The sequence below is a fragment of the Silurus meridionalis genome, chromosome 27 (assembly GCF_014805685.1).
Source record: "Silurus meridionalis isolate SWU-2019-XX chromosome 27, ASM1480568v1, whole genome shotgun sequence".
In the NCBI taxonomy this organism is placed as follows: Eukaryota; Metazoa; Chordata; class Actinopteri; order Siluriformes; family Siluridae; genus Silurus; species Silurus meridionalis.
The window spans coordinates 3,895,678-3,923,588 of record NC_060910.1 but is presented as its reverse complement, the minus strand read 5'-3'; the positions used below and the strand labels follow the sequence as shown (position 1 = coordinate 3,923,588).

The window sequence follows — 27,911 nt, the reverse complement described above, 5'->3', positions numbered from 1 at the left end:
TATGAAGACACAATATATGTAGAGAATGAGGGGAATTAAATACAGGATGTAATATGTACATTGTATGTATTGTGTATATTTGCTGCATTAATTTTACTCTTATTTCTTATCTCCTCTTATTATTCTTATTTATTTCATATTTTTGTTGTAAAACAGCAGATGATGAAGTCTCAGGCGCTTTAGATGATATTTAAGTTCTAAAGAGTAGTTTCAGTATCAGTATCTTAACGCTGGACTCGATTCATCATCCGGAGCGTTTCCACACCACGTGCCTGTGACCTCAGTAAACACACTGTGACGTCACACAGGCGGCCCAATCAGCGCGGCTCTAGTGTGAAGGTGTGTACACAGTGGGCGGATTTACACACACACTTTGCATTTCGAGACAAGTGACACAAACGAGCGCGCGCTTGTGTTTTTGCACCCGGCTTAGATTATTTATAAAACCATCATTTCTGTTACTGGTTCGGCTAAAAGTAAAACATGTCCTGCCGCAGAAACGTCCTACGAACTGCGCTGAACAGCGTCTTCAGAAGACCACCGGAGAGCCCGCTGGCGCATTTCCGTGCCGCGGACCGCGAGCAGGTCGGGGTGGAGACCCAGGTCGACTTTGAGCAAACTAAAGAGGCCTTCAAGAGCAAAAGCACCGCGGAGCTGCTCAGAGGGCTGGTGGTCTTCAAACTGTGCTCCTATGACTTCTTGGTGGATAAAAATAAAGAGGTACAGATAGATACAGAGAGAAAGAGAGAAAAAGAAAGAAAGAAAGTGTTATTCTTTTGAGGTCATGTGACTTCATAGGACACATTTCTAAATGTAAAAAAACAAAACAAAACATTACTATTATTATGCCGGGGAATAGCACCTCCTCGGTTTAATCGCGGAACTGCATTTGCCATATAACTAATTAGTTTGGCCAGACCAAAAAACTTAGAGGGATTTGTTTTTATGGAGTTTTACGTTAAAATAGTGACATTTATTAATAAAAATATAATTATTACTTGTAAAATGAAGTAAAATGTTAATACAGTACAGTACTGTATACATCAAATATAATTTTTGGTAACCACCACGATAAACGGGGGATTACTGTATTTGTACATTGTTACTTCCCACATCTGGAAATATGATTGTGTATGCAAACAAAATGCATGCCATTCCCCTTAGGAATTAGGATTATGATGCTGATTCTGCTGCTGCTGATTATTATTATTATTATTAGTAGTAGTAGTAGTAGTAGTAGTATTAATCCCAAGTGTTGGAATTGAGACACATCTTGTGCTCTGTCCCTGTAGAGATTTTGTCTCCAACATGTATTATTAAACAGTGGATAATTGTTATATGGCATACAAAAGCCATATTTTGTATATATAGCCATTCATAATTCTTTTTGATCTTTTACACACAGTCATGTGATCTTTTAGGCCCAAAAATCAGCCAAGCATCATAAATGATTGGTAGTTTGAAGAACTTCTAGTGGAGCTGAAAAGATGTGCATGAAAGGTGTTCTTTTAGGACTTGTTTTTTTTTTCTTGGGAACTCTAGATCAGCAAATTCTGTCCAGATAAATGATAAAATCCAAGTGATTTGGCTGCTTTTATAGAAACAATAAAAGATTTGATTCAAGAAAATATCTAGACAATTACAGGTCTACAATTCTGTAATTATAAGTATGTAATTAGACCTTAAAGCCTATTTTTAGCCGTGTTTATCTAATTAATAATGAGTTAATATTTAGTTGTGATGGTGGAATCTTTTAACCGGCAGATATTTACAGTATTTATTTTAAAATAGTAATAAAATGATTATATCAAGTTAAAATATTAAGATCTGTTTAGGGACGATCCGCTGTGGCGACCTTTAATGGGAGAAACCGAAAGCAAAAGAACAAGATTAAGATCTTTTTAGACATTTTTGCTTGTTAAAATGATTTGTAGTGTATACGACCTTATATAGGACACCAACGTAGTCACAGTGACAGACAACAACTTGCATAATATTTTTAATGGCTTACATCAGATGTGTGTAATTTGGTACGTGTAAGGGTTTCATCATCCTGATATCAAAAAATTGATAAACAATTATTAATTTTAAAGTTTTATGTAGACTTTTACAAATTTTAAATTGTCACATATACAGTTATAGTTAAAGTAAATTATGGGAATATGTGCAGAAGTGGCCTGACCTGAAAAAAAAATATATATATATATATTAATATCTATAAATTGTGTATTAAAAACTATAAGACAAAAACAAACATAGCTGTCAATATCACAACCCTCCATTTGTCCAATGCAATCCCTTAATGTCTTGTGGTTCTCTCTTCACAGATAATGGGCCTGACTAAGAAGCTGCTGGGTCAGACTGGGTTTGAGAAGTTGATGAAAATGACGTTCTACGGTCAGTTCGTGGCTGGAGAGGACATCCAGACCATCAAACCCCTGATTCAGAAGAACAACGCTTTCGGAGTAGGATCCGTGCTAGACTACAGTGTAGAAGAAGACTTCACAAAAGAAGTGGCTGAATCAAAAGAAATGGAGTAAGTCATTTTTATTAAGTCCAGTTTATACATTAATATTGATGCATGGAAAGTTACACGTATTCAGGATCAGGTTATGCACAGGCTTGAGTTGACTTTGGGTTGCATATTCAGATTATTCTGCTGAATTTGACTTAGCTTGGAGGTAGTCATGTTGTATTTGGTGGCATTATTTGCATTTTTTTTTAAATCTCTGTGCACTTAAGCTTGAAAAGGATGCAATTATATTTAAGTGTTTTTAATATAGAAGGCAATTCTAACAAATCAAAGATGGCAGACGAAAAAACAGTGGGAGGCAAAAGAAAACACCCAAAAAAAAAAAATGTGTCGGTTATAATTTTGTCTATCAAAATACTCCCTAGATCATTTAGGAACAAAGGCTTGAGGTCCGAAATTTCATTAGAGCCTTACTAATATAAGATCCCCACTAACCCTAGATTTATGTGAACTCTGAATACAGCCTATTGTGATTTAGCGTGTCTAAGAATCAGCTGCAGTCACATTACAACTGGAATGCAACATGGATATTGCTAGAAAAGACAGATTTATATGTCATACAGCAGCTTTGTAAATTTTCCTTCTGGTCATGCTGAAACCGCATAGCAACCCTTTAAAAAAAAACAACACAAAGCAAACAGGAAATGAGTGTCATCAAACTGCAGATACTGCAATGCAACTACAGCATTCTTCTTACAATCATGAGATCAAAAAGTCCCAAAAGTGTAATTAAAATAAAATTCTCTCAAACCTGTGATTTGTATCGACAATCGCATTCTACTGAAATCCGAATCTTCTTTCATGCTTTCAAGTAAAAAAAATCGTTCTAGAAAACATGCTTATCTGTTACATACAACTCGCAAAAACTCTTTAGAGACACACCCTTAGCTTTTCTCCCAGAAAATAGTGGAAATACACGTTTGTTATGTTTTATCTAAGGCAAAAAAACGAAACTAAATCAGAACTTCTCATACCATTTAAAAAACATATTAATATCGCGAAATGTCAAATCCAGCGTTACTCATTGCTGTGACGGAGTTGACTAGCTGTAAAGTTGACTAGCTATATATAGAAAAAAACTGTATAAAAACAGTATTTTGTTCTTCTGGTTTTTTTCCAGTTCCAGTTGGGAATTTATTTTCCTTAATTATTTTCTTTTAGTTTCACTTTCTTTTTTATTTTATTTGGTCAGTTTCCTAATATTCGTTCTGTTTCTCAGTGCAGAAAAATGCACTGCTGTACACATTAACAAAGCACTTATCGTCCTATTTATTTCAAACTCAAATAGATCAAAATACTATTTTGAAAAATATTTCATTGTTAAATATCATTTGTGCTTGAGTATAATTAAAAAAATGAAACATTTCTGATTTAGTGCTCATCTGCTGTTGGTTAATGAATCAGCAACCGCCACTAATAACCTCCACTCTTTTGAGAAGAAGTTCCTCTAGATTTTGTAGTGTGTTTGTGGAGATTTGTGCTCGTTTATTCACAAGGGTGTGAGTAAAGTCAGGTTCTGATGTAGGTGAGAAGGTGAGGAGGCCTGGGGTTCACTATAGTTGAGGTCAGAGCTTTATAGCAGGAGATCTTCCACTCCAATCCATGTAAAGCATATCTTCATGGAGCTTGTTTTTTGCTCAGGGGAATTGTCATGCTGGTACAGGTTTGCTCTGAGAAGGGAAAATGGAATGCTACCTAAGACAACCAGACTATGGTTAAAAAAGTAATGTGTCCCAATAGTTTTCTAGTGTGTAGTAGTACTGCATTTTAGTATTTGGTATTTTCCACAATTATCTTTGTAAGCCCCTCCACTCATTTTTATTCTTGTGAATATCAGTCACACGTTTGACATGTTCCATCATGGCTTCTTAGATCTTTGAGTGAGAGAGGATGAGCTTAGTTCTGGTAGCAGCTTGCATCACATAAAGGGTTTCTGAGAAGTTCAGGTTTGATGTACACCGGTCTTCAGCTTTAACGTAATTCGCCGAACGTCCCTCAGGTGTTCCACCGAGCAGTTTTTCACACTAGAGTAGCACTCACGTCTCAGAAGCAATGAAACCAGGGCATGGAAATTGCGTCTGAGAATCGGGGTGCAGTTTGTTCAAGTGTTAAGAAACAGTGCCTCACGGCGCACATCGCCTCCAAATGTTCTAACACTTCACTCTATGGTAATTCACAGCATATGTGAGGTGAAGGGGGTGGAGTGGGTGGTGGGGGTGGTGAAAAAAGGCCCTTCTGGCAGCAGACAGCAGTTATGGGCCATTATGAAGATTCCTCGATGTTTTTCCCGTTTACCCAAACAGCATTACACTCCAATAAGGCTGGAAGTGCAGATGTATAATCTGCAGCAGGAGGAGTGGGTGCTCAGGACGCGTTTTTGTAATGATCCGAGGCTATCGGGCAAGCAGTCACTATCCTCAGAACAAAAAACAGCCAGGCTTTTAAATTAGGACTCACAGCTGGAGAGCTGGAGGAGTAAATAAAGCACTGGCACCTGATTGGCCAGGCTAGTCAAAGCCCATTGTGCTTGATTGGCTGGAACATTTTGTCTCCACACACACACACACACACACACACACACACTTTAGTAATTCAGTCACATGGTGTGCACAAGGGAGAGGTTAGTGATGCAGTTCATTTACAAGTTACTGTTTTCTTCTTTTGTACCCAAAAGCAATCTGCAAAAGTCGTAAATGGCGTATCTGAGTTTTAAAACTACTTCTAGATTTGCAGTAATTGTATTATATTAAGGTTGCCATCTTGACCAATCTTGATTCAATATATTGCAATGCAATGGATCACCTTATTCATTTGTTTATTTGTTTGCTTTTACATTTTTCTGGCCCATAAATTAGCTCCGCCCCAACTTCAATGATTACAATTAAATTAGTTTTCTATTGGATGTAAGACGTTGCATAGGTTCTTTAATTGTGTTTGATTAGTACGTACAGGTAGTAATACGGTACAGTACTTGTAGTATTTATGATTAGGATGTGTTCACATCACGGTTTTGGTTTTCTAAGATGCAAAATGTAGCGCATGTATTCTTATTTACGATTACTTGCACGAATAAAGTCAGATACGAAATATAAGAAAGTATGCGTATATTTGAAATGAGTTTTTTTGCACCTGCAAATTGTTCACAATAGCAGCAGTCAGTTTAGCATCAGAAGAAGTCTCTGGATGTCTCATTCATATCTCATGAATTCCCATGAATTGCTTCCCTCAGTTTGTTTATATATGTGTGTTTGTGTCTCTTTCAATGATTGTTGTGCATGGTATCTTCTTTTTAGTTATTCATTTTTAGATTTTCAAGTGTGTTCTTGTCCTGTTAATGTCTTACCAGAAGACATGCCAGAATGAGTAAGTAGATCAGTGGTTGAGGCTCTGGGTTGCTGATCGAAAGGTCGAGGTTTCAAGCCCTGGGTTCCCCAAGCTGCCTCTCTTGGGCCTTTGAGAAAGGCCCTTAACCCTCCATGCACCAGGGGTGCTCTATAATGTCTGGACCCAGCTGGGATATGTGAAGGAAAAATTTCATTGTGCCATCATAAAGCGTCTTTCTTTTTTCGAAGACACTAAATCTTTTTTGTGTATCTTATTTTGCAATAAGAGCAATAAGAGCAACTTAGTGTAGACATAGTGTTAAGTTATTGTGTGACATTACATGAGCTGGCCTGTAGAAGGCGCTCCTCCACCACTTTGCCGTCTCGTCCTCAGCTCGAGATGGAGCATTTATTGGAAATGCTTTTTACGACCACAGAAGACCCAAGCTGGCCATTGGCTAATAAAAGCTAATTTATGTTCATCATGTGTGTGTGTGTTTTAGAGTCTCTGCCTCTATCAGTATTGCATTACTGTCCACCCCTGTGGACCGGGTAACAACGTTACACGGAAGTGAGTGCTCAGCTTTTCAGCATTACCAAGAGTGCAATATCCAGAGGAGGCTGGATGTGGCATCAGAGCATGAGTTGGTATTCAATATGCAGGCCTTTTGAGCTGTGGAAATTCCACCTGTGTTTTGCAGCATTATGATTTCCAGGCCTGCTTTTCTATTCTGCTGAAATCATTGTGATCAGATGCAAAGAACTCATGAGCTTTCTTTTTTTTTTTGCATTAATGATGCTATTAAACATCACATTTATCACATTGACGTTCCGCAAGACACGTTCGTGATGTTTTTGGCAGCTTGCTAATAATAATCTGTCACACTTCAGATATTTATCAGATACTTACGACATTCTTGATGTAATGTTTGTTTCCAAATAATGGAAGGAGTTTCCAGTTTCAGAACTTTGTAACCTCTGTCTATTCTTCATGAAAGAGAACCAAAGTGAGGTTTGATGAGCGATCGAGCGTTTCTAGGTGTTACAATGCAAGCATTAATCTGGAGGAAGTTTCCCAACCTTAAAAGTGGCTCAACAAATCAACATGTACTGGCAAACACTTCCCCCTGTGTCAGTAAAGGATGGGGGGATATGATCGTAGACTTGTGGGTTCTGTGGTTGTTGTTGCGTTTTAAGCCGTGTTTGAATGGAGGAAACCTCGAAATAGGGATTTATGTTCCGGGGCCGGTTTTGAAATGGGACTAGAATGAGAGTGGAGCAGGAAGAAATAGAAAAGCAGCATGATCAAACAGGTGAGAAACAGGTTTCCATGACAACCGTGCTTCAAAACAAATTACACCTAAGGGAAAGCAGGCTGTTTTGTGAGGCAGGGGGTGATTTATTCTGTAATTTGTACAAATATTTTCCTTAGAAGATGGCGTTAGTGTTACTTTTTGATATCGCCCTACCTTGTTGATCCGTGTTAGACTTTTACGCACCCAAATGTCAACTGCTGTTCACCCGATAGGCCGATTGCCTAGTCAAACTTTTCGAAACCTTCCGGAAAAATTGGCAGCGAGCATCAGAAAGTGTGGCGCATTAGTTTTTGGCGTGAAGCCCATTAGCTCAGTGAAATACAAACAAAAATGGAAATGGCTGCACTGATCCTTCAGGGGGTTCGATTGCCAGAGCACCAATTTTCGTTTCACAAATCCTTTTCAAACGTACATTTTTTGTCCATTTATTAAAACCAAATCTCACCATGAAATCGCTTAATCTGGAAGTTTTGCCCTCTCTAATTTTCTTTCTTTTCTTTTTTCTCTTTGTCCAGATCATGTGTGTCAGCATCAGAAAAAGAAAATCCCGGTGAGTTTTTTTAATCTCTTTATGTAACCTGGATGTGGATTGTATAAGACATCAAATGAAGACGTGTGTACAACTAGGGATGCAAAATTTCCAGTACATTTCCAGAAAACTTTCTATTGGAATGTGATTGCAAAATTTTTGTAAATAATCCAAGTTAGAAATTTACCAGGTAATTTATCGGAATTTACAGGAATTTATTACCTAGAAATCTGAGGAAATTTATATAAACTATCATATACAAACATAAATATAAACATTTTGTTTGGTCATATGCCGACAATCATGCAAGATTTCGAAAATTACATTTTTGACTTAACTTACACACAGCATAGGGAAGTTTTAAACAAATTTGTGTAATATTTATGTAATTTATGTGAATACTCACAAAGATGGACATTTTTGACATTAGTTTGTGTGCAGGATTCAAGAAATTGTGTTATTTTATGAAGGAATGCAGTGTGTGCATAAGATTGATATATGTAGTAAATGTAAAATGTAAAGATCTTGCAGGATAATTTTGGATAAAACAACTAGATTTAATGCAATTTCAGGTGAATTTTTATCCTGCACATTCAAGTTCCCTGTTATAAGCTAACCTGCAATTTTGTATATTCAGGAAAGTTTCCAGCCTTGACAATTTCTAGAATTGTGCAACCCTTTGTACAACCCCAATTCTAAAGAAGTTGTGTAAAATCTACATAAAACCATGATGCAGTGATTTGCAAATCTCATAAACCCACACTTTATTCACAATAGAGCATAGAAAACATTACAAATGTTGAAATGTTTACATTTTATGGAAAAATTTTTAATTTTGATATTGGTCAGCAACACATTTCAAAATGGGACAGAGACAACAAAAAGCTGGAAAAGTAAGTGTTACTTACAAGGAAGAGCTGAAAGAACATTTTGCAACTAACTAGGTTAATTGGCAGCCGGTCAGTAACTTGATAGGGTATAAAATAAGCATGTTAGTGAGTCAGAGTCTCTCAGAAGTAAAGTTGGTAATAGAATACTTCCAAAAATCTGTGTCTGTGAACACACTTTGCCGTGGCATCCAAAAATGCAAGTTAAAGCTCTAGCAAGTGAAAAGGAGAAGCTATATATGAACATGATCCACAAATGGGAATGGGCACAGCTTGCACATCTGGAAAGGCTCCATCTATGTTGAATAGTATATACAGGTTTTGGAGAAGCAAATGCTTATATCAGTAAAGCTGTTGCATATTTGAACAAGACAATGCTAACTGCATACTGCATCTATTGCGATAGCATGACTTTGTAGTAGAAAAGTCCGGGTGCTGCAATGGCCTATCTACACCTTTCGCCAATTAAAAATATTTGGAGCATCTTGAAACAAAAAATACGACAAAGAAGACCCAGGACTGTTAAGCAGTTGGGATTCTATATCAGGAACGGGACAACATTTTCTCTTCCAAAGCTCCGGCAGCTGGTTTCCTCAGTTTCCAGACGTTTACAGATTGTTGTTAAAAGTGTAGGAGTTGACGTTCTTTTCCTTGCAACTGTCACCACTGGTTTTTGCATAATTAGGATAAATATATAGGGACAAGTTTATGATGCTAAAAATTTCACAGTTGATTTATTTCTGTAAGTATGCTTTGGGGCAGTTTTAATTATTTAAAGCTCTATACAAATGAAATTGAATTGAAATCCGATGCAAATAAATCTATTTTTAACTAGTTGTAATCGGAGCAGTCAGTTTGGATCTCAAAGAAAACGCCAGAAACTGGAACTAAACTTTGTTACTTATATACAAAAGTTGGCATCATAGATAGTTAGAAAGATAGTTTTTAAGTATTAAGGCATCATGTTATATACAGTTTGATTACATTTCTCATTATTAAGTCATGATAATTGGAATAGTAAAGGAATTTGCTTTCGTCCACTGGGAAAAACATGCTCCTTTAAATTGAACAGTATTTTTTATTTAGTGATTTTATTCAGAGCTTTGAAACCCCAAAAGCAAATCATGTTGGATGTATGAAAACAGTTTGTGTTTATTCATGGCAATTCATTCACGTGAAAGCCAGTGTACACAATTGAATTATTTGCCAGACTGCCAAGCCGGCCAGCCTAGACACAGCATTTTCACCGGCTGACTGACTGACTGACTCTCATCGCTGAAACACCACGGACGTTCTGTACATTTACTTGTTGGTGCTTGTGTGAATAATGCTTTACAGCTGAATGCAATGTGGCAAAACTAGGCTTATATTGTTTCCATAACTTAGGTACTAGGTCTAAACCATTAGACTGTATCTAAGTGTAAAAACCAATAGTCAGAAACAAGTGTTTATTTACTAAATGACTATTGAGACAGAGATAGTGGAGGTTATTATGACAGCAAATATTAGTATTAAATATCAAATTAAATATAAAAGATATAACAAATAGAAACAAAGGAAACTGTTAAATAACAAGTGTTTTCAGAAAAGCACATATTTAAAACCCTTTAAAATCTCTCTGTTTCTTTCTTTCTTTCTTTCTTGAAAGAAATGTTTTCTTTGTAAACATTATATTTATTTATTTATTTATTTATTTATTTATTTACTTTTTCTGAGCAGAACACTTTAAAACATTGAAAAAGTTTTTAGAAGGTGATTTTTTTTTATTTTTTTTAGATCACCACTGAGCATTTGTAGAGGTTTCCTAAAAATTTAGAAAACAGTAGAAAAAGGTGCAGCAAGTTCAGCAAAAGAAAATAAGAGAAAAAAAAGTTAATCAAAAAATGTAAATGTTTTTTTCAATGCCGAAAGCTCTCAGACTTTTCACTCGAGTAAAAAAGAAAAAAATCCACTCGGGTGTAAATGAACCTCAGAGTGCTGTTGGGAAAATGAATCATGTTAGTGAGTGAGTGTGAGACACTTTACAACATGTTAAATCGGAGATACCGTAACGTCTCAGTTCGACCCGAAAATCGGACGATTATTACGTTCCGCTGGCGAGTGTTGAGTTTTCATACAGCTCAGCATGAACAGAGCACGATAATGATATCACACACGGCCATGAGAAGCAAAAGAGCCCTCAATCAGTCTCTTTATTCTGTACTGTGATCGTGGCATCATGGAAATGAATAAAACTCTTCACTAAAACAATTCTGAAAAAAATGACGGCTCTTAATCATTCAGAGTTCAGGATTTTAGTGTTGTAAACATTATAAAAATAGTGGTTATAATATTATAGAATTTTTCTCCCCCAAACATTCACAGTAATATAATAATTTTAAAGATTTTCACACAAACCTGAAACAAATGACTGAACAATCATTTCAGTTATTCCATGACCTGAGTGAATCTGATTGGCTGAAATTTACAACTTCAAACCGTTAAACACACAATCAGTTTAATCACTAAACGTTTCCATAGTAACATACAGTTACAGTTTCATACAGAGCGAGACAGCTATTGTAAACATTTTCAATTACTTTTAGCTAGATTTATTATTATTTTTTGTGTCGTTCATGTTCCCTGGTGAAAACAGTGATTTTGATAATGGGTCAAGGCACAAGACGGATTTAGAACTAGAGAAGAAATTGCATTGCTATTGCATGTGTCTCTCTGTCTCTCAATAAAAATGTGCTAAAAGTGTTGTTCTTATGTACTATTTTGATTATGTGTAAGATTTAGTGCAGAGATGCCAAAACCAATTGGCCTGTGGTGACCTTTAATTTGGTCTGCTGCCATGTACAATATAAAAAGGTAAGAAAAATGGCATTCGAAAAAACTTTTGAAAAATAAGCACCAGCTTCATGTCTCTCATTAGACGTCACTGAATAGCTGTTATTAGGCCCTGAACTCTATTGTACAATACATTTTTTTTTTCTCCTCATACTATACGTTTCATTGAACCAACACTTTTAGAATAAAACTGCATTTGATGAACAAATGACAGTCATGTTTTCTATTTTTGTATATATTTTTTAAAATATTATTAAATTATATATACTGTAATTTCCAGACTATTAAGCGCACCCAAATATAAGCCACACCCACTGAATTTTTAGATTTTTATTTTGAACATAAATACGCTGCACCTGTCTATAAGCCGCAGGTGTTTACACTGAAACTAATAAACTTTACACAGGCTTTAGCGAAAGACAGTGTCTGTTACACGGCTTGTATCTAAACAGTAGCCTACCAAGAAAGTCATTGTTCACTGTCTTCCTCCTTCCTTTCACAACTATTTCTCTCGAGAGTTTATCTTTTAGCATCGTCGTGAGTTTAAAAATCACCATCGGTGAAGCTTTTCTCCCGATGCCGTGCAGCTCAGAACACAGGTGAAGTGTGTTTTTTCATGCCCGGTTGTTTTCAGCGTGACGAATGATTCGCATTTGAGGAACCTCATCCATATTTATGATGTGGTGCGGCCCGATTCAGTGGGAGCGCATCTGATTTAATATAAAGAGTTTCATTGGTTTACCTGAACCTGTTCGGTAATTTCATTGGTCTAATGTTATGGGGTTCAGTTTTTTGGCATGAAGCTTGTGACCCGGGAAAAACCCAGGAAAAATCCATAAATTAGCCGCTTTGTTGTTTAAGCCACGGGGTTCAAAGCCTGGGAAAAAAGTAGCGGCTTATAGTCCGGAAAGCACGGTAAGAAGAACCACGGCAACTTTCATTTGAATAATTTCATTTGAATTCTAATACAATATTTGGTATCAGTGATTTATTTTTGGCCCATGGGTCTCTGTTTTTTTACCCTTCCTCGTAATAAGTTAGAAAAAAGTTTGTCACCAGTCTCTGTGCTTTGAAACAGTTTTACGATCACATGACATGTATTTTTTGGTTTTATCAAAACCAAGTTTAAACCAGGAAACCCAAGATCTAGTACTGGACCTCCCTCTCCATCGTCACTCATTTCTGCACTATTATGAAGCCTTAACTCTGGACTGTCACTTTAACTCTGGACTTAAACAGCACAGTGCCACTTTATATCACACCATACTGCACATGGACAATCACTTTAATTTGTACTTCCAATATCTGCCATACTAATTCATGTATATACATATATTTTCATTTATTTTCTATAGTTTTTACTTTTTATTTATCTACCTCATTTTTTTATCCTTAAATTCGGTTTCTTTTTTATGCTTAAATTTTGGACAGTCGTACAAGCATTTGACTGCATGTCGTACTCTGTATGTGAGAGAACAGCTGATGGTAGCTGCTAGAGCACAAGCAGTAACTGGAAATAACTACCATCCACAACATTCACTGTAACTGTTAAACTGGATAAAACGTATATCGGGTTGTTTACTGCTGTGTTAGGATTCAAATTTCCATTTAGTCATTGATAGATATAGATATTTTACTATAACAAATAGCACATCCACAAGACGGCTTTTCTGGCACTTGTTTGCTTTTAATCATTTACTGTATGTGTAGTATAAATTTTTGTCCAACTCTATCCTTGACCTCAGGAAAAAAATACTTTGTGCTCAAGATTATCCTGCATTCTGTGCCAGAGTAGTCTGTAGTGTGTGTGTGTGTGTGTGTGTGTGTGTGTTTCTCGTTCGCTTTATTCAATCATCAGGACATTTTGTTCCTAACAAATTCACGAAAAAACACCACACACGCACACAATTTGCTCTCCTGTGAAAACAGCATATTAATTGACATACTCGTCATCGAACGTAATTATTTAAACAATAGCTAATTATTGCTGTGCCTACGTTAACACAAGTATGTGTACACTTGCAGGCATGCTGTTATTGATTTAGCGATGCTGTGAGAAAAGATACTTTTGTACTCACAGCTGTTCATCCGTAGTTTGTTAATACAACGAGAAAAGTGAATCAGAGCGAGCGATAGACACGATACACGGCACAACTTCGCTTTCTTGTAAAAAATGTGAACCGCACGATATTGTGATTTGTGAGGTTCCAACCGTAAAGTAAAATTTTTTTTTGTGGTATATTTTGGATCGGAAAATTACGCTAGACGCCACATTTGACTGGCTTTTTACCTCTATAGGAACCATAACCTAGGTACTTAGGTATTTAACTAGGCATCATACAAGTCGAAGTGGGACGTGTTGGTTTTGAATAGTCAGGATCACTGATTCGTCAAATATAGCAATCACTGAATCGACCGAAAAATACAATTCTGATCTTTCAAACAGTGTATAATACAGTACATGCAATTATAAATGTTTGGTAAATGTTCTCTGATGTACGGTAAGTGTGAACTGTGTGTCTGCTTTGGGCTTTCAGGAGAGGATCACCGGGAAAAGAAGTACACCGCCCATCGGAAGTTTGGTGATCGCAGGGACCGTGTGACGAGCGCTCGGACATATTTCTACGCCGACGAAGCCAAATGTGACCAGCACATGGAAACATTTCTTCAGTGCATCAAGGCGTCAGGTAAGCAGTTCAGTTCCGTCACTGTTGGAAACGATGCCTCGACTCACCTATACGCTGAAACTAAGAACCTTCACAAAACACATCCATTCAAAAGGAGACAAAAAAAAAAATGGTCGTGGGGTAAAGGTTCGGTAGGTTTTGCCGGTTTTAATCTGAGGTTGCATTTAAAAAAAATACACCATGCACCTTCTTTGAGATAGATCCATGGTACCAAACATAGCAAAAGATGCATTTACCCTAATTAAGATGGCTGTACCACAACTGCCAGGATAATCTCACGCAATTGGAAACGCCCAAAACCCTGATCTGAGAGATTGGATTGATCTGATGATTAAAATTGTGTCATAGTAGAGAATGCTGGCGAGACTGCAGAGTGAAAGAGAAGGAAAAAAAATGGTGTGATGACAAGGACTAATGAACAACTGTTTGATTTCCATTTGTTTTTTTGCTGAACATGTAATTGTTTGGAACAGTAGAAAAAAATGACACTTGTTGGAAATCCTTTTCCTAGATAGATAGATAGACAGACAGACAGACAGACAGACAGACAGACAGACAGACAGACAGACAGACAGACAGACAGATAGAGCATCAGTTATATACCAGTTTCATCCATTTATTAGTTTTCTGTAGTCGGTGGATTTGAATATTTCACTATAGGTTTACATTTCTGCTTTTCCTGATAAGGGACATGTGCTTATGGTTTCTGATGCTGGTTAACATAAGATTGAACTTAAAAAAAGGAAAACTCACGTTTACACTTCTGTGCTTCTCAGGTGAAAGTTCTGATAATGGTTTCTCCGCCATTAAGATGACTGCCCTAGGACGCCCACAATTTCTGGTAATATATTATAAAAAAAAAAAAAAAAAAAACATATATTCATAGATTCTCACCTCAGTGAATCTTAATGTCTTTTTTTTTTTTTACTTTTGTCATCCAGATGCAATTTTCTGAGGTGCTGGTGAAATGGAAAAACTTTTTCAGATACCTGGCAGAGCATTTGGGGGAAAATGGCCAAGATGTGCTAAAGCAGAAACTGGACCTCGAGAAGCTGCAGGTATTCCTCTGAATGAAGGAGAACGCACCCAGAATGGGAATATGATAAATAAATTTAAATTAGACATTTCTGTTTGAGGTTTTAACCTGATCCTGGGTTTCTCTTACAGACATTTATGACAGAGATAGGAGCCACAGGGAACATTTGTAACTGGTTGATGAACTATAAGCAGTGCTCCTCAGGGTAAGAACTTCTCTCCAAATTCCTAGCATTTATAATTCCACATCATAAAGAATCATGTGTATTAAAATATCTGTGCATATTGAATATGTTCTACACATTTAAAATCAGCATTATCTGATTAGCATTGCAAATATTTTAGATTCCCAGTTACACTATATAGACAAAAGTATTGGGACACCTGACTTTTCCCGCCGTATGTGGATCTTCTTCAAATTGTTATCACAAGGTTGGAGGTATACAATTGAATTGGATGTCCCTCCATGAAGATATGATGTACATAGTTTGGAGTGAAAGATCTCAAGGGGCCTGCTATAGAGTGGTGACCTCATCCCTATTGTACACCATTGGGATAAATTAGAATGTTGACTGCATCCCAGGCCTCCTCATCTCACCTACATCAGTACCTGACTTTACTAACACCCTTGTGGCTGAATGGGCACAAATCTTCTCAAGCACACGCCAATATCTAGTATAAAATCTTCCCAGACGTGTGGAGGTTATTATAACAGCAAATGGGGATTAAATGTGTAATGGAATGTTCCAAAAAAATCACATTTAAATCTTCAGGTGTCCATAAAATTTTGTCCAAATAGAGTAGATTAGATCAAAATTTATTCCGAACCCAAATAAAATAATTTCTATCCTTTTTTTTTTTTTTTTTACAATTTACTAAACAAACGTTAAATTTCACCTACCAAAAATGCTGTTCGGAAACTGAAGTGTATCCATGTACCTTTTTTCTCACATCAGCAGCGTCGGCATTCTGGACTGGAACAATCTGATCGACGAGAGGACCAAGATATCCGATCTTCTTGTGGTGCCCAATATTGAGGTACGAGCAACACTGATATCTTAAGTGCGTTCGAAATAAAGAGAATCATCGATTTTGTTTGGTGATGTAATGGCCTTTGGGGAAGCCATCTGACAGTTCTAAGACTTTTAAAGTAATCACATTGATGTGGTCTGATTACTGATATGGCGAGTCCTCGGATTTGTTCTTTTTTTGTTTTGGAAACTGAAATAGTAGTCTTCCGGGTTCATCAGTACATTTTCATTTGCATAAAAAAAAAAAAAAAAGCCAGGTGTGAGGAATGTGTTGGTAGTGCTACAAGCCTCAAAAAAATATGTTCACATCGCAAGGTTGAAATAGTCCAAACAGTGCACTACTTTCCGAAAAAGACACCACACCAAAATAGAACTGCAGCGTTATTATATCATTTCAGCTCAAACTACACTGTATTGGAAGTATTAGAATTAAACATTGCCACTTATTTTAATGGAGGGTGCCAATAATTTTAAATCTACCCAAATTAAGACAGCAATACAGAGTTTTGGACTTTATGTACGGGTGAGTTTAAATGGGAGCAGTCAGTAGATACAGCTTCAGATTGGAAATCCAATTCACTGAATACTTACTGAATTGGATTGTCCTTGAATGAAGGTCGTGTTGTATGTGTTTAAGCCAAGGTCCAATCTTTTGTAAGGTATTCAAGCTTCAATGAGTAACAACCCTCGCTTTAAGATTACATAACCCGGCATGAGTAAGCGGACCTTGACATCAATCATTCATCACAAAAACACTTCCTTTAGAAAGGAACACCCACAGACCTACAGCCTGGTACGGAATCTTCCCCAGAGTAGCCTTTTCTTCACTGGATTCTGTTCAATACTATGTTGAAAGTTTATTACTGAATTTTAGAGCTCTGCATTTGGCAAGGCCTCTTCGGTCCCAGTGCCAAATGCTCTTGTTGATTCCAGAATGCTAGTTAAAGTTTAATACACACAACTGTTAGCAATATACCAACACGTAGCTACAAGTGGTTTCTTACACCACAGGTAGTTAAAACACAATAGGTCAGTTATGTATAATATAGCAAAGACACACTTGGTCAGTTCATCTAGATGGTGCGTAATTAGCCAAATGTAGCAAAGATATGATCGTTCGTTCTCCTTATTGTAGCCAGGATATGATCGTTACAGTCCCCAATAATGACCACAAAATGTGATCATCTACACAACCCCAGATATTCAATACAACTGTCCATTTTTCTGAAAGGTATAGAAGACGGTTCCATTAAATGTTTCCAAGGCATGTTGCCAAGTGTCTATTACCCAAAATGAGGATGGGTTCCCCCTTTATGAGTCTGGTTCCTCGCAAGGTTTTTTCCTCGTACCAGTTTTTGCTTTGCTTTTGCCCCAGGCTTTGCTAATCGGTGATAAATACACACATTTTTGTTCTATAATTAAATAGTAAAATAACGCGGTTTTGAGACCATTGTGAAAAGCGCTATAGAAATAAACTTGAATTTAATTGAATATTGTCACAAACATAGCCAAAACCTGATTTTCCACAACCTAATCATCTACCACCCTCGAATGTAACATAGACCCGATCATTCACTCCTCCCCAATATTGCCAAGTCCTAATTCTCCACTTTCCCTAACTGTAGCTAAGATCTGATTGTCCACTTTCCCGAATGCAACCAGGAATCGATGATTTATTTCTCTCCAAATGTATTTCTTTCCAAGACCTGTATTTACTTTAACCTAGTGGTTCAGTGTGGGAAATAAAAACATGGCCTTTTTATTGCAACGATCAGCAGGATTTAAATAAAATCATATAATATATATTTTTATCTTTATTCTATTAAAAATAAAGTGAATACACTCAAAGCAACCACGAACAAACATTCTCTCTATTTCTCTATTTTTGAACTTATTTCTATTTGATGTTATTGATTTAGAATTTCAGTGTCAATCTCCATAAATTTGACATTATTTGTATTTTATTTATTACTATTTTTTGGGTGATAGAGGACAGGTGGGGCTTAAAACCTCTAAAGTGAGGAATGGCAGAAAAAAAAAAAAAAAAAAGAAAACCACTGTTTTATCCAAATGTAGCCAAGACACAATTCCCCACTTACCCTAAATCGAGCCAAGATGTCACTGTCCACTTATTTACACTGACAACATTGTGTTGTTTTAAAATTAACATGTCTCAGTCTAATTTTTTCTTCTTCCTGATTGTATAGAAATGCTACCTGGAGCCTTTGCTGAAGAAATTCACTAATGAAGAGGAAAACCAGATGAAGAGGATGCTTCAGAGACTCGATGTACTTGCAAAAGTAAGTCTTTATGAAAGCACCACTTAAGCACCACCTCTTTAATGCTCACTTTAATGATCCTTTAGTGACAGGCTTCCACCAGAAGGTCACAGGGTCGAGGTGCACTGTATTTAAGGCTGAAATTGGGTTCAGCTTTAGTCACCACTCTGCCTTTTGCATATACAGAAATACAGAGTGGCTTCTGTAGACAAGACTTCTGTAGACAAGACTGCAGTTCATCACTGGAGCTAAATTAAATTCACCGGATGAAAATAAATTATTTAAAAATTGATTAAAAATGTAAAAGTCAGTGGCAGATGAATTGCAGTTCCTCGGAAGACCTGAAACTGAACCGAATTAGCCGAAATGGAATTGACCCCGAGCTCGTCTCCAGACTTGGCTTTAGGGAATCCTTTAATATTAACACTTTTTACCTCCTTATTTAACGCTTAGATAGTGCCAGATTGATCCATAAAAAAGGGGGGGATAATTGAAAAAAAATAGAACTGGCTAATATAAGGAAAAGAAATGCAATAAATATTTTTTGAAACATACCAAAAAATATATTTATTACCACATTTATTCAATATTATTTAAGCGAATATAGTCATTTGTCATATACAATAATCTTTTTTTTTTTTTTTTACTGAAATGAACCTTGAAAAAAATATTAGTTTCAAGCTTATTTAAGTGAATCAGCATTTGAAATAGTTTTACTTGCTGTGTATATACAAATGTTTTAAACTTTACATTTTTATAAAAATAACAATATATTTAAAGCATAAAATATGAATTTAATGTTTAATAATTTATAACCATGCTGATAGATTCAGTAGTTGTGGTAGCATTAACATTTAGTCGTTCCCATTATCAGTATTAGTATTAATAGCGTTTTATAGATTTAAGTGTCTTCAGCAGTGTGTAATGTTAAGTTTGTGTGTGTTGTGTGTGTGTGTAGCATGCAGTGGAGAACAATGTCCGGCTGCTGATGGATGCAGAACAAACGTATTTCCAACCCTCGATCAGCCGCCTGACTTTGGAGATGCAGCGTATATTTAACAAAGACAAACCGGTCGTCTTTAACACCTTCCAGTGCTATTTGAAGGCGAGTCACACACACACACACACACACACACACACACACACACACACACACACACACGTTAGACCATTAAGGCACGCTGATTTTTTCAAAGTTCACAGATACTCCATTCATTTAGATAGTGTGTATAGTTATAACCAATCGTGTGGTTCATTAGTTGTTAAGCATCTGTTGTTTTCCAGCGACGCTGTAGTACCACTTACTTCACTTTGCATCATTGCACCTGTTATACCGAAAACGAGTTTTGTACACAGCTCCTGTCTCACTCTTGACACCCTTCATCTAGCTTTGAATTGTGGTATTCAGACGTGATATTTTGTTCGTAGCGTCCATGTCTCGACTTGACGATGACAAACCAGCTGTTGTATTGAATCTGAGCACAGCTGTTTGTCTTTTTCAGGAAGCATATGAGAATGTGTGCATAGACGTCGAGCTGTCAAAGAGAGAAGACTGGTGTTTAGGAGCTAAGCTTGTACGTGGGGCGTACATGCACCAGGAGAGGAGCCGAGCTCAGGAGATCGGCTACGAGGATCCCATCAACCCAGATTATGAAGCCACAACCCGGATGTACCACAGGTCTCATATTAGCATCATTTCTGACAATAAGATTTGTCCAATAATTCCTTGTATTGGGTTAAAACCAATCAATCCATGAGTTATATATAGGGGTAGAAATATGTATCAGCTTTTTCATTGCATTGCAGAAGGTAAGTCATACTGTGTAGAACAATTAAATAGTTTAAACTATTAAGTAGTTGAATTACATTCTACATTTTTGCAGGTGTTTGGACTACTTACTGGAGGAGATCAACAGTAACAGGAAAGCCAACATCATGGTGGCGTCACACAACCTAGATACTGTAAAATACACAATACAGAGGTAAGATTGCAATTTCTAGTAAACAAATGGCTATATCAGGGATGGGCAGATTGTTCAACCAAGCACAAAATATTATTTATCTATATATAGTTAGAGAAGTAAATTTAACATGATGGTCATATTTACATTTGAGGCATTTATCAGACGCCCTTATCCAGAGCAATCATATAGATTGTAAATTTCTCCCACATGTAGCCAAGATTCAATTATCCAATTTCTTTAAACATACAGTAGCCAAAGCTATCATCTATTTTTTTCTATGTTTTCCTGACTGTCGAAGACCCAATTGTCCACTACTCCCAAATGTTGGGAATATTCTTTACCCTCAAATACAGCAGAGACCCAACCATCCACTACCCCAAATGTAGTCGAGACCCAACCATCCATTACACCAAATGTAGCTGAGACCCGACCATCCACTACCCCAAATGTAGCCGAGACCAACCATCCATTACCCCAAATGTAGCTGAGACCCGACCATCCATTACCCCAAATATAGCAAAGACCCGAACATCAACTACCCTCAAATGTAAACTAGACCCGACCATCTACCACCCCAAAATGTAGCCAAGACCTGACCATCCACTACCCCCAAGTGTAGCCAAGACCTGACCATCCACTACCCCCAAGTGTAGCCAAGAACTGACCATACACTACTTCCAAGTGTAGCCAAGACCTGACCATCCACTACCCCAAAGTGTAGCCGAGACTTAACCATAGACTCACCGCAAATGTAGCCAAAACTTGACCAACCATTCATAGCCGAGACCCAATTTTCCACTTTCCCCTGATGGTTCCTGCTTGTCCACTTATCACACGCATAAACAAAATGTTTCCAAGACTTTGCCCAAATTCCCCCAAATAAAGACACACTAGTTCAGAAAACCACATGGTGGCTTCACACAACAAAGACACTGTAAAACAATCCAGAGGTACAAATGCAATCTCTAGTAAACCTATTGGTATTATCAGGGATGGGCAGATCGTTAGCCTAAGCACAAACAGATCATATATCCAAGCTATTAGCTTTTCATTTACAAGACATGTAGGCTCAGCATGATGGTTACATCTCTCGCAAAATAGAACTTCTTATTGATATTCTATAACAGCTTCCCCATTGTGCGCGACAGTTCCTATGGCAACAAGCCAAACCGAATATTCTGCATCCTCGCAAAATTTATGGCGAATATTGAATTTTACTGGGCTTAATCCGTACCCTGTCTACAAAAGAATGCTAGTTTGACACTCGTTATATCACCTCCCGCCCCAGCACCATTCCAGTGTCACATCTGTTTGATATACATTCAAATGTGTAAATTGAACTGTGTTGCTTGCAGCACTGCTTGCTTGCACTTTGTGACTTGGGCACAAATACTCAATGCACGCATGGCTTCCAGTAACGTGAGTAATCAGATATAAAATGTTTAAATGGCTATCGGTTTAATACACTATTTAATGGATGATTAAAAGGATTTACACTTTATTTATATCTGAGTGGATACTTAACAGAGTAATAGGCTGTATGTACACAATTATACTACTACTGTCCAGAGTTCAATCTCATTGACACATCAATGTTGAGTCAATGTACACTCTAAGGAAAAATGTTTATGGACGCCTGGTCATAATATGTGCTTTTTGAATATCCCATTCCAAATTCAGTCCCTGTTTGCTGTTATAATAACATCCACTCTTCTGGAAAGATGTTCCACTATATTTCATGGAGATTTGTGCTCATTGTGATAGTAGGGTATCTGTGAGAGTGAAAGGGAAAGTTTATAGGACTGTGGTGAGACCTGAGATGTTGTATGGTTTAGAGAAAGTGGCATTGAGTAAAAGACAGGAGGTGGAGCTGGAGGTAGAAGAGCTGAAGATGTTAAGGTTTTCGTTGGAGTGACGACGATGGACAGGATTAAAAATGAGTTTATTAGAGGGACAGCGCATGTAGGACATTTTGGAGACAAGGTGAGGGAGGTGAGATTGAGATGATTCAGACATGTGCAGAGGAGGGACATGGGGTATATCGGTAGGAGAATGCTGAGGATGGAGCTGCCAGGAAGGAGGAAAAGAGGAAGACCAAGGAAGAGGTTTATGGATGTGGTAAGGGAAGACATGCAGGTAGTTGGCTTGAAAGAGGCAGATGTAGAGGACGGGGGTATGGAGACGAATGATCTGCTGTGGCGCCCCCTAATGGGAGCAGCCAAAGAAGAAGAAGGAGAATTGTGTTAATTCAGCCACAAGGGTGTAGTAAAGTCAGATACTGATGTAAGTTGAAGTGAGTAGGCCTGGGGTGCAGTCAGCATTCCAATTCATCCCAAAGGTTGTTTATTAGGGTTGAGGTCAAAGCTCTTTAACAGGCCACTCAAGATCTTCCACTCCAACCATGCAAACCATATGTTCATGGAGCTGACTTTGTGCACAGTGGCATCAAGAGAGGTGGTAACTTAGACTTTGGATCGGAAGGGCACAAGTTCAGACCCCAAGCAAGGCCCCTCAACCCTTAACTGCTTGGTTAGAAATCGCTCTGGATAAAGGCGTCTTCCAAATGGCGTGAATGCATTGTCATGCTGGAACAGGTTTGGGTCTGCTAGTTCAAGTGAAGGAAAAAGTTAATGCTTCTGCATCCACTATACAATTATGCACCTTTAATTTTGTGGTACCATTGGAAGAACCACATGTGGCTGTAAAAGTCAGGTGCCAGCAGTTGTGTCCATATAATATATTTTGCACAAGTATTTGCCATTTTTCTTATCGGACTAAACCCCCCCCCAACCTACGAAAAAACATTTAAGCTGTCTATTTTTTCCACTCTAATAAAAAGCCCAGATGAGCCACCTGACATGAGTCTAGACGGATTGACAGTTGCATAAGTGCTTTGAACTCTCTGATATTAACTGACCCTCTTGGAAGCCTTTTTCCTTCCCCCAGTCTCATATTAGTAATCTCTCGTCTCCTCTCAAATTTTTTCACCTCGAAATATTCGCTGACACGGCGCATTCGCGTTTTGTCTGCATTCTAAAGAAATAAAACGTGTATAAAGTGATCGGATGCAACGAAATCTTCCTGCATGTTCGACTTGGCTGACATGTATCTAGTTATCATCCGTTAGCTTTCAGTACAGATGCCAGCAAATGGTGATCTTTAATGGGAACTTTTTTTTTCAAATACAAACCAGACCTAGAATGAAGTGCTATTGTATAGTGTGTATATGCACAGAGTTCTACAGGGCAAGTGCTGCATTATTATGGCATTTTAATCTTGAACAACAAACACAATGATATCTCTGCCCACGTCATGTCTAGCATATGATTACAAAAAAACTAGAACATAATGCACACTCGAGAAGTCTTTTCAGAAACACGGCTTATAGGCAGCTGTGCTTTTCTTTTCTGACCTTGACAGATAAAAGTTTCACACACACACTGAAGTTACATATATATATATATATATATATATATACATTTTTCCCACTGTTAGTTAAATTAGTAGATAATTTAATGCTGCATCAGAGATTTTGGTTTTAATCTTGCACAGATCTGCCCAAATCTACCACATGAAATCATGAGCATCGGTGTGTGCTTCCTTTTCTTTTTAAAATTCAAGAAGTTTTCCTCCCCCTGGTGAGCAATCAGGATTAAATTTTATGGTCATTTCCTTTATACATAATATAGATATGGTAAAACACAGGCTCTGGAGGTAGCGCACGTACGCTGACTTAGCAGCAGATTTGAATTGGATCTGAAGCGTAATAAATGGGAGGTTGACCTGGTCTCAGTCCAGAATGATGTGCTCCACTAAACACACACACACACACACACACACACACACACACACACACACACACACTCCTCTCTAACATTCTTTCTCTCTCTTATTCAGTGTGAAGTAGTTAAGCCCGAGTCTTAGCAATCAGATACGACAATCCATCACCCGCGGCAGCTATTAGATCAAACAATTTCCAAAATAAGGCCAGTGATTGATGCTCCCTGGCGAGAGACTTATAGTCCATAGAAAAAAAAATAAACCCCGCTGCCGAGTAATCTTATTAAACGTGGCGCCATCATTCCTTAAGGGTTCCACTCCATTTACCAGAGCAGATGTCAATGACAAAGTCAGGAGTGTTTACAAAAAACAGATAAAGGCTGCCACTCCGACTTCCGTATTTAGGGCATTAGTCATTTTAACATTTACGGCAACAGCTGACGTATCGCCAGTTCAGCGGTGTTGATGCGTGGACGTAATCTCAGCCCACTGTTTGCTTTCTAATTATGTTACATTCTGTTTTTTTTTTTTTTTTTTGCAGGATGAACGAAATTAACCTTGCACCAGCGGACAATAAGGTGTCTTTCGGGCAGCTGCTCGGGATGTGTGACCAGATCAGCTTTCCATTAGGTACAAACACACATTTATTTATGATTGTACAAATGCTCCTCAATGTATTTGATGAAGCAAGAAATGTTTGTTCAGTGCTTCTGGAACATCAGGGCCTTTAATATTGTGGTAGAAATGCTGACATACTGCTTTAAGCGTTCAAGTTAAATGCTTGCATATAGACATGCATGATGTATATAGAATTTAGATTATGAATTGTTTCGAATATATATTTTGGAAGCTTGCAGGTGTTTTGGGGAGGTGGTAGATCAGTGGTTAAGTGGTTCAAGCACCAGCATCATCAAGCCCCCACTGTTCGGGCCCTGAGCATGGCCCTTAAACCTCATTGCCTCAAAGGTGCTGTTTAATGGCTGACCCTGTATCTGACCCCAGCTTCCAACACCATTCTATCACATGCCATTTTTGTCTTCCTATGACATCAGAGCATCACATGACCTCAGTTTTAACATATAGTTCTTGAAAGTAGACTTTAATCCAAGTGTAACATTGAAGCCAGACTTACACACACACACACACACACACATGACTTTAAATGTTATTTTGGCTGGTTCTACAGATTTTTCAGTGTGTGTGTGTGTGTGTGTGTGTGTGTAGGTCAGGCAGGCTTCCCAGTGTACAAGTACGTACCATACGGGCCGGTGAACGAGGTGATGCCATACCTGTCTCGACGTGCTGAGGAGAACCGAGGCATAATGAAGGGAGCCCAGATGGACCGAGCTCTACTATGGAAAGAGCTAAAACGCAGACTCAGGAGGGGAGAACTTCTCGCCACCTCTGTGTAAAAGACACCAACACACTGTGGTTTATTCGGGATATTTTCTTCCGTCTTTGCTTTTTTTTTTTTCTAAGTTAGACACCTACACAGTTACTGAATAAACTTCAACATCTCGGGGGGTTTAGACACGTCTGTTCTCTTTTTTTTTTCACCTCCTCTCCGTCCTTCCTTATTTTATTTATTTATTTTTTTACAGAGAAGCAGAAATTCTGTCTAAGATTAAAACAAAACTTTACAAATAGAGATGAAATCACTTCCTGGTTAATATATTTTGCTTTAATCCCACTGTTCTGTTGTTGATGTTGTCAGGCTGTATTTAAAATGTGCTGTTGGAGAATTACACACGGTCACTGAAACAATGTCAATAATTATATTTTGTTATTTATAAAATGTTGACATACAGTAGATTTTATTTATTGATAGTTACATTGTAGGTCGTGGAACATCCGTGATACGAGTTTCATCATTTGGATCAAAAAACAGATTTTCTGCTGAAAACGTCACAATGTAGTTATATAGTAACAATAATATTGGCACATTAGATATACCTGTGATTTTATTCAAAGCTGAGATTTGTCTTTTAAGTGTTTTTTTGGTTTTCTTTGGCCAAAACATACAAGTTCAAGTGCAAAAGAATTGTAGCAAAAATGATTGTATTTATTGTATTTACTGTATTTTCAATTCTATCGGAGACACCCCCACACACACACCAATGTACACTTCTCAGTCATTCAATCTTCCCATCTTCCCTCGAATGAGTTCTTGTTCTTCCCATCCTTCCCAACCTAATTCTCTCCGACTTTCCTACCTCGATCCTCTTCCCTCCTCGTCCGTGCCTCATTACTCTTCCCTGCACAGCTCCTTCTCCCTCATCCATCTCTCCGGCACCTTTATGACGCTGAGAGGGCTTCCTAAAATGTCAGAGCGCTCCAACGAGTTTTGCAGCTAACTTTTATATGCTGCCATCATTCATCAAGTGCGACAACAATAATACAAAATAATAAAAAGAAATCGGCAGCGAGAACGCCCGTCGATATTTTGCTGATAATGGTATTTTTAATTCAAGGGTAACTACGTATTAGGGTTCAGTACTGCACTGATGCACATTACAGGCCAAAGGCTTAGAAGTATTTTACTATTAAGGTGCTTTTTGGTGTTCGGTAACCTTCTCTTTTGCACTACTGATTGTATAGAAAAAATCATGAACATAAGTATATCTGCTTTTTCTGTATATCATATGTATGAGTTGTACGTATAAGGTGTGAGCAGGCTAATGATTCCTTCATTTTAAACACACTGATGTAGCAGATGTTCAATTCATACTGTTGTATTTTTTGTTATCACTCCATAACATTTGCTCACTAGTTTTCACTCGTCAAATGGACTTATGAATGACATGTTGATTTGTGCTTTTTTTACGACTATAATAATACACACCGTGAACATTTTTTGGAATGATAAGGAATAAGGACATGCCTTGTATAGTGAGACTGACCTTTGTAGAAGCCTGTCCCCTTTTACTGATTGTTAGAGACCACACCCCCTTTTCTGAGACTGACCCAGAGGCAACACCTCTGTTTTTGAGACTGAGGTAGCTAAACAGGCCATGCCTCCTTCACTGAATTTCGACTGAAAAGGAGAGAAGCTACACTGGACAAAATGCCTTCAAGGCCTCTCTTGCTGTGACTGAAAGTCAGAGAGGATACACATGGAAAGGTATATAGGCCACGCCTCTTTCACTGACACAAGCAGACAGACCACGCCTCCTCCACAAGTAGTGACCTCTTTATTGTGATCTACAGTTTCAATGCCTCTTTATGTCTTTCCAATCACTGGAAATTTAACACCACTGTTAAAGAGATTCTCTTAATAAAATACTTTTTAAATCGTGAGTTTGTGTGCCAATAAAATGACATTTATTAATATATTATTGAGGATTGTATTCAGAGTGCAGAGTTTCATTAATTTTGGAGACAAAGAGCTTGAAAAATATTTTTTTGTGTTTTTGAAAAAATAAAAAAAACAGTGTTTATAGAAGTTTGTTTAAAATAAAGCCTGGTCTGTTATCAGCAGCAGGACGAGACGAGATGCTCTGGCCTGCAGTAAACAGCATTGTTTTATGTAATGGATGTACTTTTTTTATCTTCTTCACAGTCTGTTATGTCTGTCATGCCAAGATGTGCTTAGCGTCCAGTGCGAGCGTGCCGGAATGGGCTCAGTGTATCGGCGGGTTGTTGTAATGAATGCGGCGGTCAAAGTGGGCGTATGTGATACTTGTACATCGGCTGGCGAACTTCTTTTGAAGTTCTT

General features: G+C 37.7%; 1 protein-coding gene across 2 annotated transcripts; it reads left to right on the top strand.

Annotated features, from left to right (window-relative positions):
* Positions 1 to 365: 365 nt before the first annotated feature.
* prodhb (proline dehydrogenase (oxidase) 1b) lies at positions 366 to 27,493 on the top strand. Of its 2 annotated transcripts, none has more exons than XM_046842191.1 (14): positions 366 to 720; positions 2,328 to 2,536; positions 7,688 to 7,722; positions 13,958 to 14,107; positions 14,884 to 14,948; positions 15,049 to 15,165; positions 15,275 to 15,348; positions 16,102 to 16,180; positions 18,381 to 18,473; positions 19,411 to 19,557; positions 19,955 to 20,130; positions 20,336 to 20,434; positions 24,738 to 24,826; positions 25,421 to 27,493. In XM_046842191.1, the coding sequence occupies exons 1-14, from the start codon at positions 484 to 486 to the stop codon at positions 25,606 to 25,608; spliced, it is 1,758 nt and encodes a 585-aa protein (XP_046698147.1). In that variant the 5' UTR covers positions 366 to 483; the 3' UTR covers positions 25,609 to 27,493. The 2 variants fall into 2 exon arrangements, with proteins under 2 accessions (XP_046698147.1, XP_046698146.1); XM_046842190.1 differs by having other exon boundaries at positions 16,099 to 16,180.
* Positions 27,494 to 27,911: the final 418 nt, after the last annotated feature.

What these genes read in the sequence shown, in the direction of transcription:
- prodhb (XM_046842190.1), top strand. Translation starts at nt 484, where the DNA reads ATGTCCTGCCGCAGAAACGTCCTACGAACTGCGCTGAACAGCGTCTTC. An exon ending in GCTGAATCAAAAGAAATGGA is followed by an intron (nt 2,537 to 7,687) that starts GTAAGTCATTTT and finishes CTCTTTGTCCAG; the next exon opens with ATCATGTGTGTCAGCATCAG. An exon ending in TGGACCTCGAGAAGCTGCAG is followed by an intron (nt 15,166 to 15,274) that starts GTATTCCTCTGA and finishes TTTCTCTTACAG; the next exon opens with ACATTTATGACAGAGATAGG.